Source organism: Pagrus major, chromosome 6 (assembly GCF_040436345.1).
Source record: "Pagrus major chromosome 6, Pma_NU_1.0".
NCBI classification, from domain to species: Eukaryota; Metazoa; Chordata; class Actinopteri; order Spariformes; family Sparidae; genus Pagrus; species Pagrus major.
Window position 1 is genome coordinate 14,928,517 of NC_133220.1, and position 13,824 is coordinate 14,942,340.

Genomic DNA, 13,824 nt, shown 5'->3' on the forward strand with positions numbered 1-13,824 from the left:
CTTTTTTCATGTGACCTGTTTGCCTGTACCAGACGGCTGTTGTGGAACACAGATCACTTTACTCTTCCGCTCTTCATCCGCTAATTACCTTTAATCACTTCCATGGGGTTGGCCATCTTTAATTAATGGGTGAGGGAGAGGTCGCCTTCGTCCTGCTCCTGTGTTTCGGTTGTACAGAACATGTTCCTGTGCAGGTCTGAAAGAGTGGAAAAGTAATGATTCGATGAAAATGATTCAAGCAATCTTTGAGATCAAAAAGAAACTAATTAAAGAGTAACTCATTAGCTACACAGCAGACATCTAAAAGCAGCTTTGAAAAGTGCTCTGATATGCAATCAGTTTGCAATTTGTAAGATGTGGCCAGAATTTAAGTTTAGGACACAAAAAATAGAAAAACACTAAAAAAGGAAATAAAAAAGAACTACTATTATCAACAAAGTGTGAAGCAACAATAGCGTTGATATTATGTCAAAGACTTCTTTTGTATTGTGTTGCAGAGATGTCTACTGAAGATGGCATGTTAGCATGAAGTTGGCAAAATGTCAAGAAATTAAATATTCTCACTTCTGTTTTCCTTACTAAAGAGAACAATAGAACCGTACACCTGCTGCTGTGTTCAGTCCCACAGTCTGCTTCTCTGTTCCCTCTGAGGTCAGCACTGTCATGACGGCTTGCTAGTGGTCAACGACAATCATTTAACCCATTTGATGTATATGACTTACTGGGAAAAATGGGCACAGGAAAAGTATTCATACAAAGTCGTATGGATATCTAACAGCTAAAGGCACAGACTGTTATCAGTTCGCATAATAAGGTGTGAAGTGTTCAGCTCCTAGAGATAATGGCTTGTCTGTATTGTAGGAAAGTGAACATTTGAGCAAAATCATATGCATAAAACACCATAGAAATATATTAAACTACTCAAAATGTACTCAGCAGTGCACTTCTTTTGGAAAATTCCTGCTTCACACTCTCCCTTTCTTCAATAAGGCCCAGGAGCAGAGCTCTCAGGAGCAGCAGAGTACTGCGGCAGAGCTGCTTTAGTGGCCAACAACAGATTACTAAAGGTGTAATCTGCAATTTAAAGGCCTGAGTGCTAATAATTGGTAGTTGCTCGAGGGAAAAAGAAATTAAATGTACTTAATCAACTGGATATATGGTGTTGACATTTTTCATTTACTAACAATATGACTAAGATAACTTTCCATATGGGTTTAATCTGCATTTAATGAGCACCTCAAAGAGGCTGACACTTTGCAGTGACTACTTTACCCCAGTATCATCTGTTTTCCTCAAGGTAAGCACTGAAGAAACAATGATTTTGTTCATGGTCTGTATCTGAGCGAGTGTGTATATGGAGTAAATTAATCCATGTACTTGAAGCATAAAGCAATAACTGACCTTATTGTAGTGGGTGTCAGCACAACATGAGCGCCGCTGTTCTTTTCTTAAACCTCGCTCCCAGCAATGAAACATTATGAAATTGTTGTTCTGGACCACAGCCAAAAAACCCTATAGACCCATGAATCCACAAAGTCTACAAATGTTTAAAAACAATAATAAAGCCCAAAACAAAAAAACAAAACTGGTCAAACTGTTATTGCTGCCATTTGTCTTCACAATTGTACCCGTTTTCCACACTTTCTCTACCCAGCATTGACAGTCTGACCATCCCGTCACGGTGTGGTAAGGGCGTCCTCCGGAGGGTCACAGAGGTGTTTGACTGCTGGTTCGAGAGCGGCAGCATGCCTTACGCCCAGTCTCACTACCCCTTCGAAAACAGAAAGGAGTTTGAAGACAGTTTCCCCGCAGACTTCATCGCTGAAGGCATTGACCAGACGAGGGGATGGTAAGCTGTGGATGAATGGATAGATGGAAAGAGGTTGACAGATGAGGAATAGAGACACGGAGAGAGCAGTGCATGAATGGATGGATCAGGCAGATGAGCGTGTTCATAAAAGACTTAATAATCCAAGGATAGGTATTAAACAATGGCTGATTAAAAGTGGATAGATTGAATTAGTAAATTTGATTTTCTCAAACCTCCTGCAGAGAAGGAATTAATCCAATGTTTGTGTGTACTATCTTTTTGTATCCTGCTGTAGGTTCTACACCCTGCTGGTGCTCTCCACTGCGCTATTTGGCAAACCGCCCTTCAAGAATGTCATTGTTAACGGATTGGTACTCGCCAGGTGAGACCACTGATTTATCAACAAAACGCTCTTCTTCCTATGTCTTTAATTTGCAAATAAATTCATTGTCATTAAAGATTAAGGCTGCTATTATTCTAGATTTTTCTCATTGTCAACAAAAGATCAAAACCAACAATGTGTCTCTAGTGCAGTTTCCCTACACTCATTTGTGCTCATTCTTTCTCGCAGTTAGTTAGACTTTATTGTCCCCGGGAAATCATTTTTTCACAGGACGTTACATCAACATTACACAAAACAAACAAGTCTTCTAGTTCCTTCAGTGAGTTACACTGTTTAGGGCTGCTACGACGGTATACGGACAAATATTCTTAGGCAAGATAAGAGGAGACAGAGAAATCTTCACAAACGGATGTCAAATATGTAGTTGTATTTAAAACAAAAGCTAAATAATTTTACTAAAACAATGGGCGCAATAGTTTGTACTGAACATGAGTCAAACAGGAGTGAATGTTTCATTTTTTCAGGATCGTTTTTAGCCGTCTCACCGATGTGTTCTTAATAGTTTGTGAACAGCAGTGGAGGTCTGTGGATCCATTTTTGGTTTCCATCTTAAACAGGATTAGTTGAAAGGCAGCCTTATTCTTTCAGTCAGTTTCAAACATTTTTCCAAGCTATTTCTGGCAGACATTTTCTTTTTGGTCCGCCTCTCGTAATCCACCGTTTACCCTCCTCTTTACTTCCATTTTTATATTCCATTACATCTCCTTTCGTTACCTGCCCATTCATCTCCTAGTTTTTCTTCCTTTTCTCATGATCAGTGTGGCTATGTGTGCTGTAACATTTAGCCCTTAGAGCTGCTCCACAATAGGGCTACTTGTCCTCAGCCCCGAGGTCTAAAAGCAGCACTGTGCTCACAGGCCTGCTGACCTGGAAGAACTAACTTGAATACCAAGTGCATGGTTTCTAACATGCACTTTTGTGCATGCGTGTATGTGTATGTGCATTAATGCCTTTGCCTGTCTCATTCCCGCAGCGATGGACAGAAGATGAGCAAGCGCAAGAAGAACTATCCAGATCCAGGACTGATAGTGCAGAACTATGGAGCTGATGCCCTCAGGTCAGAGCTGCGCTTGAATGAGTGTGAGTGTGTGTTTCTGCAGCATGAATGCCTGTGTGCCGGTGGCAGGATACTGTGTGTTAACCGGCCTTATGTTATTAGCAGGCACGGTTTTAAAAGGTTTGAATCACTATCCACGCTTAACTGGGCAACTTCTGAGTCCTACATACAGTATAAACACACACGCAATACTGTACATCACATGCATACACATTGTTTCCCATCATACATTTGCTCCTTCGCCCTGAGCAGTGAGAGTGCCATAGCCATATGGCCTAATGAATAAAGCACTATGCAGTTGAGCCATATGCTCATATATAGACTGATGAAGAGTGAGCTGCTGAGATAAAGAGAGAGAGGCTCAGGCCTGTTTTGTCTATAAGGCTTCGATTTTCAACAGAATATGTCTCTTTTGTGCCTTAAAACTTTACTTACACGATACATACATGTGACTGCCATGACTCCACCTTTCATGTTACTCTGGATAGTAACTGAACCAGTGAGAGAATGAAGTATAGCCTGTGAGGAAGCGTTGTACCAAATGCCATTTTTTCTTTTTTTTTAATGGAGGATTTTTTGATCAAAGCTTTGAATGTCTGTCGGCATGTTTTATGATGTAATCACCCTAAAAAAAAATCCTTGAACAAAATCCTCATTTTGAATAATTCATCAGATTAAATGAGTGAGTCTTCTTGAAATTAAATCTACTGTTTTTAATGAATTCACATGAACCAAACTGGCATTTTCTTCAACATCTTTCTGCAGTCATTATCAGTATGAAAGAGATGACGTCCCAAGCGAACACAGACACATGATATGATCTTTTTGAGCATCAACTTCAGTAATTTTGATAAGCATTCGTTCCGAAATAGATATTTTTTTATTGTGTTTTCATTAATTTAATTAATTGTGCTGTCGATTGCTGCGTGATGGCCATGTTAATGCAGGTGCGTGCCCCCCATTGTGCACAGAAAGCAGGAGAGCAAACAGTTATTTGACTGCGACAATGAGAATTTTGTTTTTTGAAAGACTAAACGCCAATAAATATTGATTGAAGCATAATATTTTGTTTGATTAAAAGCATGCTGTGAAGTTTGGAAATGATTACATCTACAGTCGTGGTCAAAGGTTTACATACACTTGCAAAGAACATGTATATCATGGCAATCTTTGTGATGGAACAAGTGGGAAAAAAAACATTCATGAAGTGTGGTTCAATAATGAATTTATTATAGATCTTCTGAAAATGTGACCAAATCTGCTGGGTCAATCAAATCGATCGAAAATTGATGGAAACGAGCTTTCACTTTCGTTCAAATCCTAAGGCAGTATTGGAGTGCAGCATTCAAATGTTGGTCAGAATTCGATTGTCAACGTTATGAATGAAGCTTTGAACTATTTGATACAGCTCCGCTGTGAAGTCTTTTTAGTCAAACTGGTTGAAGTGACAGTTGTCTGTCTTCATGTTGGCTCATTTTAAGATGCCAGAAGAAAATATTTGATCCGCTGATGCTTCTGTCTATTCTACATTTTAAATGTACAGTTGCTGCTATTAAACTCACTCATGTCCTGTTGCAAGAAGTTGCATCATGTTGGCTTGCTTCCAGAGTCATCATTGAAACCTTTTCTAAAAAGTCTACACTGTGTGCTGATGCCTGCCACACATTATTATATTTCTGTGGATTATTCCGATATTTCTGTCGTTGTCCTGTCAACAGTGTGTTTATTTGGCTTTAATGAAGAGAAGAGATTAGTTTGCACTGAGATGCTGTTGGTAAAATTAGCTTTTGGCCCAGAAATTTGTGCAGAACATATTCAAGGTAGACATTTAGCCCAATTGGTCAAGCTAATCCAGTGCAGATATGTTTGGCAGCTGAATAGCTTTGCATTAAGAGAATGCAGCCTGCCTCACATCCCTGCTTTAATGGTTACTGAAATGGATACTGAAATATGACCCAGATGCTTACAGTGTCTTGCATAATGGCTTGGGGCATCTATATCATTATTATAGAAATCATAAAAATTATTTGCTTCATTGCAGAAGGAGACAGGAGCTAAAACAGAGGCTGAATACAGTACTGCTTCAATGGACAGTATGAGAAAACTGTTTTCTGAACACTAAAGCATTTAAACCTATTCCAAGAGGAACCTAAAATAAAAATATGAACATGAAAATGAGCATAATACATCTTCTTTAAGTTTAAACCAGCTGTCTAGGTGTAAACTTTGTTTTCCCACAACACTCTTGTCACAGCGCCTTGTACCATCTATACAGTGTATTTAAAATAACTTTGGTAAACAAGTAACTGGGGCAACACTGCCTGTTTTTTTTTATTTTTCAAAGTTTGTCCTCAGCATGAGCACAGATACTTCCTTCGCATTGGTCCACTTACACATACAGCAAACAGCCTCACCCACTCATACAGAACACATCCTATGTACACACTTGAGTTGTCACCTGTGTACACACTGTATGCTCTCACTCACTCATAATCAGTCCTGCCACACTCACCAACTCCTTCACTGTCTCTTTTTGTAGATTGTACCTCATCAACTCTCCCGTAGTGAGAGCAGAGAACCTGCGTTTCAAAGAGGAGGGCGTGCGAGACGTGTTGAAGGATGTCTTCCTGCCGTGGTATAATGCCTACCGCTTCCTGGTGCAGAACGTACAAAGGTTACAGAAGGTACATGTGTAATGCACAGAATAGAAAGTCATTACCTCCACAGCTCCTCCAATGTTCCATTTGCTATTCCTGGTCTAAAAAAACAGCACTGCTTGATAATACAGCAGTTATGATTATGAACAAATTATTATTAGGTAGCCATTGGTACAAAAAGGAAATTGCTTGTTGCTAGTGCCATTAAATAATGTAGTTATGGATGTAATAATGCCTTCCCCTTAAATCCCTGTCATTGGTTAACGGATGGCTGGATATTTGGTTCCAAAACCTTTTTCTTTTTCCAGATTGTGTCTGCACATTAAAACCATCCTGTGAGAGCAGTTTAAGAAAAGAAGCCAGAATGTTGCTTTAGCAGCAGAGAGCTCTTGCAGGGAAGTAAAACCTGCATATTAGATTTGCAAATGTAAACATGTCAGTGTTGCCACCAATGGACAAAGAAAGCAACATCTGCTGCAGCTACTTCAACCACCTGCAGGCAATCAGTGTTACAGGGGCAGTTAAAATTCAACTTGTGGCCTGTGCCAAATGTTGGCACTGCCATGTGGCCTAGAGGTTTAAGGCAGCGACCCTGAACTGCAACATGTCCAGTTTAACTCCAGTTTGAGACCTTTGTTGCATGTCGTTCCCGTATGCCTCAGCGCTCACTCTCTGTCATCTCTCTACTTTCAAGTCTGCAATAAAAAGGCATAAAGATACCCCCAATAATATTTTAAATATAATAAAACACAAGATGTTAGTTTTTGAAAACATTATAAATGACCTGACTTTTTATTTTCCTTTGCGAATGTTAATGACTTCTCTTAACATCAAACTATTTCAGGCAATTGACCATCAGATGAGAAAGCCTAAGTGATAATAATCTGGAGAAGCAGTCACCTACTGTATATAATAACCAGTGTTGGGTAACGTTACTTTAAAAGTAACTCATTACGTTACAAGATTACTGCCATTAAAGATTAACATGTTACGTTACTGCGTTATCTACTGAGAAAAGTAACACGCTAGAGTACTTTAGAGTTACCAAAAATTAAGGTAAAGCCCCTATGCGACTCATTGCGCATGTCAGCTATATTGTCCAGACAGCGTGTAGCCAACTGTACATGTACCTTTGAATGTATTGGCTCTACTGTCAGTTCGTAGCCTTCTTTGCCTGTAGATGGCTCTCATCAGCTTATGTACAGATCCAAACTGCTCCAAGTTCGACTTATATTCTTGCTGATATGTGGTTTAGGCTTCAGCTGCTTCATATGAAAAATAGTGTGTCCGATCAAATTGTCAGAGGACTTAAAAATCTTGTGTTAATGCCTCGTCTGTTTTTGTGCGTTTGTGTATTTATGTGTTGTTAGGAGGAGGATATTCAGTTCCTGTACAATGAAAACACGGCAAAGCAGAGTGACAACATCATGGACAAATGGATTCAGTCCTTCACACAGTCCCTCATCCAGTTCTTCAAGGCTGAGATGGACAGTGAGGCAGACACAAATTCACACACTGCTCATTTTTTTCTTCTGTCTTCTTGATATCGACTGTGGCTGCAAATGAAACCACCTCATGTTTTAAAATCCATCGCATCTTGCAATTTATTCATGTTTCTATATTCAGCGTAAACACACTGACAGCAGTTTCTTCTTGCAGCTTACCGCCTGTACACCGTCGTGCCTCGCCTGGTCAAGTTTGTGGACATGCTCACCAACTGGTACGTCAGGACCAACAGACGCCGCCTGAAGGTGAGATACCACCTCTGAATCAGTGCTTGCGATGTAACGAAGATGGAAGATACAGGTTTTTGACAGCAAATGATAGCCAATGACTAAGATGGGTGGAGTCCCTCAAGTGATGATTACTAGCAGAAGAATGAGCTGATAAGTCAAATGCATAATTATATGCATGAGTGAATATGTACAGATGATGCTTCCCTTTAAGGTTGACATCCTGTATCCTTCTTTATGGTTGTTTTGCCTTTTATTGTTGTTTTGTTTTAACATTGCTAATGCTAATTGTCCCTGATGACATCATTGCACTGAAATAATAAACTTCACTGCAAATTTTAAGATTAGAAATTACCACAAGTATCTTTTTTAACAGTAGAATCTCTAAAACAGGTCACATATCGACAGATATTGCACAATGTATAGGCTGATACCGATATATCTGTGATAGGCTAATCGTTCTCTACTTGTCATGGCAATATTTTTCACCATTTGGACGATAGTTCGTGTTCTTCCGCACGGCACGGATGCAGGCAGGAAATATGCCTCAAGGTAACAAAACAAATGTGGAGGAGACTTAACGCTACATAGAATGAGAGAAGGGCTCCGACCAGCCGAGACAAAATGAGGAGCTCGTTATGCCGCACGGACGTGGTTTGGGTATGAAAGTATGACACAGAAAAGAGAACTGAAAATGTGCACACGATCTCTAAATAAAAGGAGAATGCAGTGAATGGAAAGAGTGACTCTCCATCATCTCCTCCATCTGTGGACATTTTATAGCGATCAGTTTGTGGCCCTCCTGTTCAACATTTGGTTGTTGTAGATTGGGGGATACACGCACTGGTGTCTGCTGGAGCACATTTATCTCTTCACTGTTTCACAAGGGGACTGACTGTATTGATGCATGTGTGAACTTTGCAGGGAGAGAGTGGCACAGAGGACTGCCTGTGGGCGCTGGAAACCCTCTTCAGCGTTCTGTTCTCCATGTGCAGGCTGATGGTGAGTCATACTGTCTGTGTGTGTGTGTGTGTGTGTGTGTGTGTGTGCGTGTGCGTGCCTGTGTGAGAGAGAATAGAGAGATTGTATGGGTGAAATTTCTTGTGGTTAGGTTTTACTTTTGTGCATGCAAGACACAAAGAAATAATGCTGGTATGAGAGAGGTGTGTGTGTGTGTGTGTGTGTGTGTGTGTGTGTGTGTGTGTGTGTGTGTGTGTGTGTGTGTGTGTGTGTGTGTGTGTGTGTGTGTGTGTGTGTGTGTGTGTGTGTGTGTGTGTGTGTGTGTGTGTGTGTGTGTGTGTGTGTGTGTGTGTGTGTGTGTGTGTGCGCTTGCATGGTGATGAATAATGCATGAGCAGTAGGAGTTTTTATTTATAACACATTGAAGATGGTTGCATGTGAGGCGAGAGGCACGCTAAGAGCCAGTTAGCCTAACCTAGATCAATACAGATCAGCAGTGAGCTACACAAATTAATTAGCTGTGGTTGAACGAGAAGAGAAATACATTAGAAGTAAACTCACTCCGGCACAACTCTGTATGAACTTTTGCACAATTTGAGGAGAAAAAAAGCAAAAAAAATGTGTTTTAGATGCTGATTGTATTGCTCCTTCTGACTTTTAGACCTTTTATTTCAGAAAATGTAAATTAACTACAGTACAGTGTATTTAATGATCTTCTCTTCCTTTTTCTTTCATGTCCACTTGCTTTCTTCCCACCTTCCCTTCAGGCTCCCTTCACACCCTTCATTACAGAGATGATGTACCAAAATCTGCGTCACCTCATCGACCCCGCCTCTGTCGAAGAAAAGGATGCCAGCAGCATTCACTATCTCATGCTGCCCCAAGTCAGGTTGGAAAAACCCTTCAGTAATATTTATCTTTTTTTTTTGTTGATATTATTTTATTTATAAATGTATCAGTTCATGTGTTGACCAGAATGTGACCTGGTTTATATAAAAAGCAATTAAATACAAATTATTTCACTACATATGATCACTCATTGGCAAAGAGTGAGAGAGTTTTAGCTATCCATCCATCCTTAATGTGGCTGATGCAATAATAATAGTCGTTTTAGGGAAAACAAGCATGGCTAACTTGAATTTAATCTGGAAAGTAAACTGTTCATGGCAGGAGATCATCAAGATCCCTCTGAGTCAACACACCTTTGGTATATATGCTTTGCATTCAAGTCAAGTTAATTTTCATATTGCCTAAGGGGACTTAACAATCTGTACAATGTACGACAACCTCTGTCCTTAGACCCTCAATTCGAGGAAGCTCGATGAGCTTGATTTTCAAAATATTTTGGCGTTTCATCTTCATAATCACTCATGTAAAACATACAAAGTTTATATGAACTGTTAAAATAACTTAATACATTTGACTGCTGTGAGTATCAAGGAATTATGTGGGCTTGAATTTTAGTTCTTAAAAAGCTGTTCAAACCATGCACTAATTTCTTGAAGGAAGTCTCTTTCTTGAAGTCTTTTGTGGGGAAATCCACCTTTATTTGCCTCTTTTTTAGAACTGCAACAGCTTTTTTTTAACTAACTGAAACCTGAAACCAAAATGAACATAACCGAGGTCACTGAGTTTTAAAACTGCCGCTCTTACCACACAGTCATCCTGCAGCTCGCACAGCAAATCCCCCTCATGTTAGCCCCTTTTCTCACAGGATATCCACTGCTGATCCACAGCCTAATCAGTTTCAGCCAGAGTTCATGGCCTTACTTTACCCCGACCGTATCACACTCTGAACTCCTCAGAGTACAAGCTTTTGAAGCCTGAGAGTCCACAGTAGTTTCCAGATAGCTGTCAGGCTTCACAGCAGCTGCTGTTCTCTTGTCTCACCACTTTTTCTCCTCATTCCTGCTATGCAGTACTTTATCTTCCACCACTCTGATTAAATTTTCCGTTTTGAGATTTTTTATTATATGTGTTATTTTATGGGATCAATTGGTTCTGTAGAAAATCTGCGTAGAAACTACTCAAAAGCAAATCTTTGTCAGCTTATGTCAGCTGCAAGGTTTTTTGTTACTGGGTGATAAAACGTGATTTATACATGATGCAATCTCCACAGCGGTACAAAGTCAGCTCCAACCAACAACCAGGTTCAAGACATTGAAATCCTTGTGCACAGCCTCCCTCAAGTTCACTGCTTTCTTCTCTACAATCAGCCTAACTCTGTTTTTTAAGGGCGAAACAGTCAGTGCCTTCTATAGAAAGTGACAGGAGTTTGTGGAGAGGTCTAGAAAAAACCCACTCAGAACTGCATGGGGCCTGTTTTTACTGTCAGCCCTGCAAATGGATGTTGCTCACAGAATATGATCATGTCATTCACTTCAGTTCAATTACTTCAGAAAGTTAAATGTGTGCCTTGGTGGCTGATCAGTTTTGAAATGCCTGGAAGGAATTTCTAATAGCCCAAACTCAATTGCATCATCTTTAACTATTAAAAAGTTCAGACATGATTAAATATCCATTTGATTTAGCAAAAGGAAAATAGTTTGTGTAATGGTTCATATAATTTCCCCATGTCACTTAGGCAGCACTCAGTGCTGCTGCTTTATTAGCCGCTTGTCCTTCCTGCTGCCGAATGGGACTACTTCACCCCCTCCCAAAGGTCAGCCACCAATCAGGCAGAGGGAACAGCTGCTCCTCAATCAGCTCATTAAATGATTGGCTGTCCCCGGCGTCCTCTCCTCTCTCATTTTACTCCACTGTTGTGTGCACACACACAGAGAAGCACACCGCAGGAGTAAATGAACAAGCACTGTGCACGTACACACAGACAGTCTATGTTCCTGCAGACAGTTGGGGCTAATATAACTATTATGCATGATTATCAGTGGCTGTGCAGCTCTAATTTGGATTCATAGGTGGAAGTCTTCGTGTTCCTTATTAGTGGATGTTCCTGAGTTAAACTCTGGCGCTGATGGCTCTGAACTCTATCTTTATTTAGATGTGTGTGCTACTAACCTTGTCACGCTCTAGTATTCATTTTCCTCAGTAGAATAGCAATTTGAATTTCAAACCCACCATTAACCAGAAAATGACGAATACTGCCTTGGAGTTATTGCAGGAATGCACCGTTGTCCCCTAACTGTGACCTCAGTCGGACAGAATTTTACATAACATGTAATGATTCTACTAAGAATATAAGATGGGTTGTTTTTGAAAGATGTTCCTCTCATCTCTCTACATCCTCTTATAATAAGACGGCAGCAGGCTTAGGTGGCACCCATTCAGATAGAGGAGTCCCAGATAAAAGCTTAAATGCCCAGTTCTCTCCATTATGACCCCAACTGCTGAGTTAAGAGGTTATTCAAATGTTCATATCATCTGTAGACAGTATAATAAGTGGACGAAGCGTCAGGCACTGAATAGAGGCGGAAGTGCCTTAAACCTGCATTCTTTCTAATGGCGAGCAGAGGATGACAGAGGATCCACTGGTTTCTGTCTGATTATATATAAGCTTATGAGAAAATTACCCTACTTCTTACTTGATTTATTCAATCAGTAAACAGTTTCCTAATGAGTTTATTATCTCAATCGCCAGTTTCAAGTCTTCTCCAGTAAAGGTTGATGTTCATTTAGTAAAATATGGTCCCATTTAGAGTAAAATAGCTTGTGCTGGACAAGACACTTTCATCCTCCAACAAAACCAAGATGGCGATAGCCATTATGCCAAATTCAAGGCTTCAAAACATTTGTCCACAAACAAATCACAGTTGCTCCATCCACTAATTATTATCCAGTCTATGATACAATGACCTTGTGAGGCTTATAATGATGTGTTGAGGCTTACATTTTCTCTATCCATGTTTCTGTTTTTCAGGGAGAGTGTGATTGACAAGCGCATTGAGAGCGCCGTCTCTCAGATGCAGTCTGTGATCGAGCTCGGCAGAGTGATCAGAGACAGGAAGACCCTGCCCGTCAAGGTGAATCATCAACTCTACCCAATCCATTCAACCCCTCCAGTGTCAGAGGGTGTAGTGATTTAAAACTCTAGGAAACAGACAATTAATCGGCTAGTAATGGCTTATATCTGTTGTAGCCACGTCAGACGGTCAAGTAACAAGACATTTTTGTTGATGTGTCATTTAAAAACAGTTGTCCGCCAGAAAGCAATATAAAGTTTATTAAACAACTGAAAAATGTCCATTGCTTACCTTGTTCAATTCATGACAGGAGCCATAGCAAAAATGTTTTTCTTGTGCATTTTTTGTAAAAAAAAGATTAATACAGGTGAATATGTGCATATTCATATTTTTTACAGATTTACATTTGTTCATAATCTAATCAAATGTTTGTATGTCGCACATATAATTAATCTCATATTAGGGCACTAGTTGTAGTATAGCGTAGTTATGGTTGTTATGTTAATTTTGTGTTTTTGGTACTGGAGCTATTGACCAAGTGTAATGTTGGTGTGTGTTTCAGTACCCACTGAAGGAGGTGGTAGTTATTCATCAGGATCAGGAGGCTCTGAAAGACATCCAGTCCCTGCAGAAATACATCCTGGAAGTAAGTAAACAGTCGTTTGTACCAGTGTTCTGTTTCATGGCAAGAGGTGTGTTGTCTTCTTGTCTTTCCTATAAGTGTTTTGTGTATGTTTACTGTGCTGTGATTAGCTCTATTACATTTAGAATGTGTTGACACTACAGAGGAGATGTACAACAGCAGAAGTACATCTTCGCATGCTTTAGCTGTAATTAAAATGTGTGTGCCTGGTTAATTTGAAAAGAGGGAGGCGCAGACACCTCTGAAAATGATTTCACATTTGATCAACTCCAATTGCCACACACACAAAGAGTGTAGAGTACAACCACGAGCAGTATGTTTTGGGGTTGTTTTTTTTTCTCTCCAGCATACGTGAACATTATTTTACAGTTAATCTGTTAGTGTACTTCAAAGTCATAGCTCTTCTAGCTCTTGTTCTGGCTCTCTTAAGTTTAACTTTCCAGGTGTGTTCAACATTTTCTTTGCTCGTGTACTGGAAAGTGAAGATTAATTGCAGAAGTTTGTTGGGTACATTCAGATGGAAATATGGCTACTCAGACATGAGACAGACTAATTGTCATAGCCTTTTAGTGCAGGGAGCCATTAACCTGACATTATCCCTTTGTCTTTGGGTTTGATTTTCCACCAACAAAGCTCGAAAA

General features: G+C 39.9%; 1 protein-coding gene across 2 annotated transcripts in view; it reads left to right on the forward strand.

Moving 5' to 3' along the window:
• Positions 1–13,824, forward strand: part of iars1 (isoleucyl-tRNA synthetase 1) — a 56,653-nt gene that overhangs the window by 26,684 nt on the left and 16,145 nt on the right. For both annotated transcript variants that reach the window (XM_073468144.1, XM_073468145.1), the window contains exons 16-25: positions 1,655–1,849; positions 2,106–2,192; positions 3,187–3,270; positions 5,810–5,954; positions 7,298–7,418; positions 7,587–7,678; positions 8,585–8,662; positions 9,388–9,509; positions 12,498–12,600; positions 13,103–13,186. In XM_073468144.1, the coding sequence (XP_073324245.1) occupies positions 1,655–1,849; positions 2,106–2,192; positions 3,187–3,270; positions 5,810–5,954; positions 7,298–7,418; positions 7,587–7,678; positions 8,585–8,662; positions 9,388–9,509; positions 12,498–12,600; positions 13,103–13,186 (1,111 nt within the window). The remainder of the gene's footprint in view (positions 1–1,654; positions 1,850–2,105; positions 2,193–3,186; positions 3,271–5,809; positions 5,955–7,297; positions 7,419–7,586; positions 7,679–8,584; positions 8,663–9,387; positions 9,510–12,497; positions 12,601–13,102; positions 13,187–13,824) is intronic.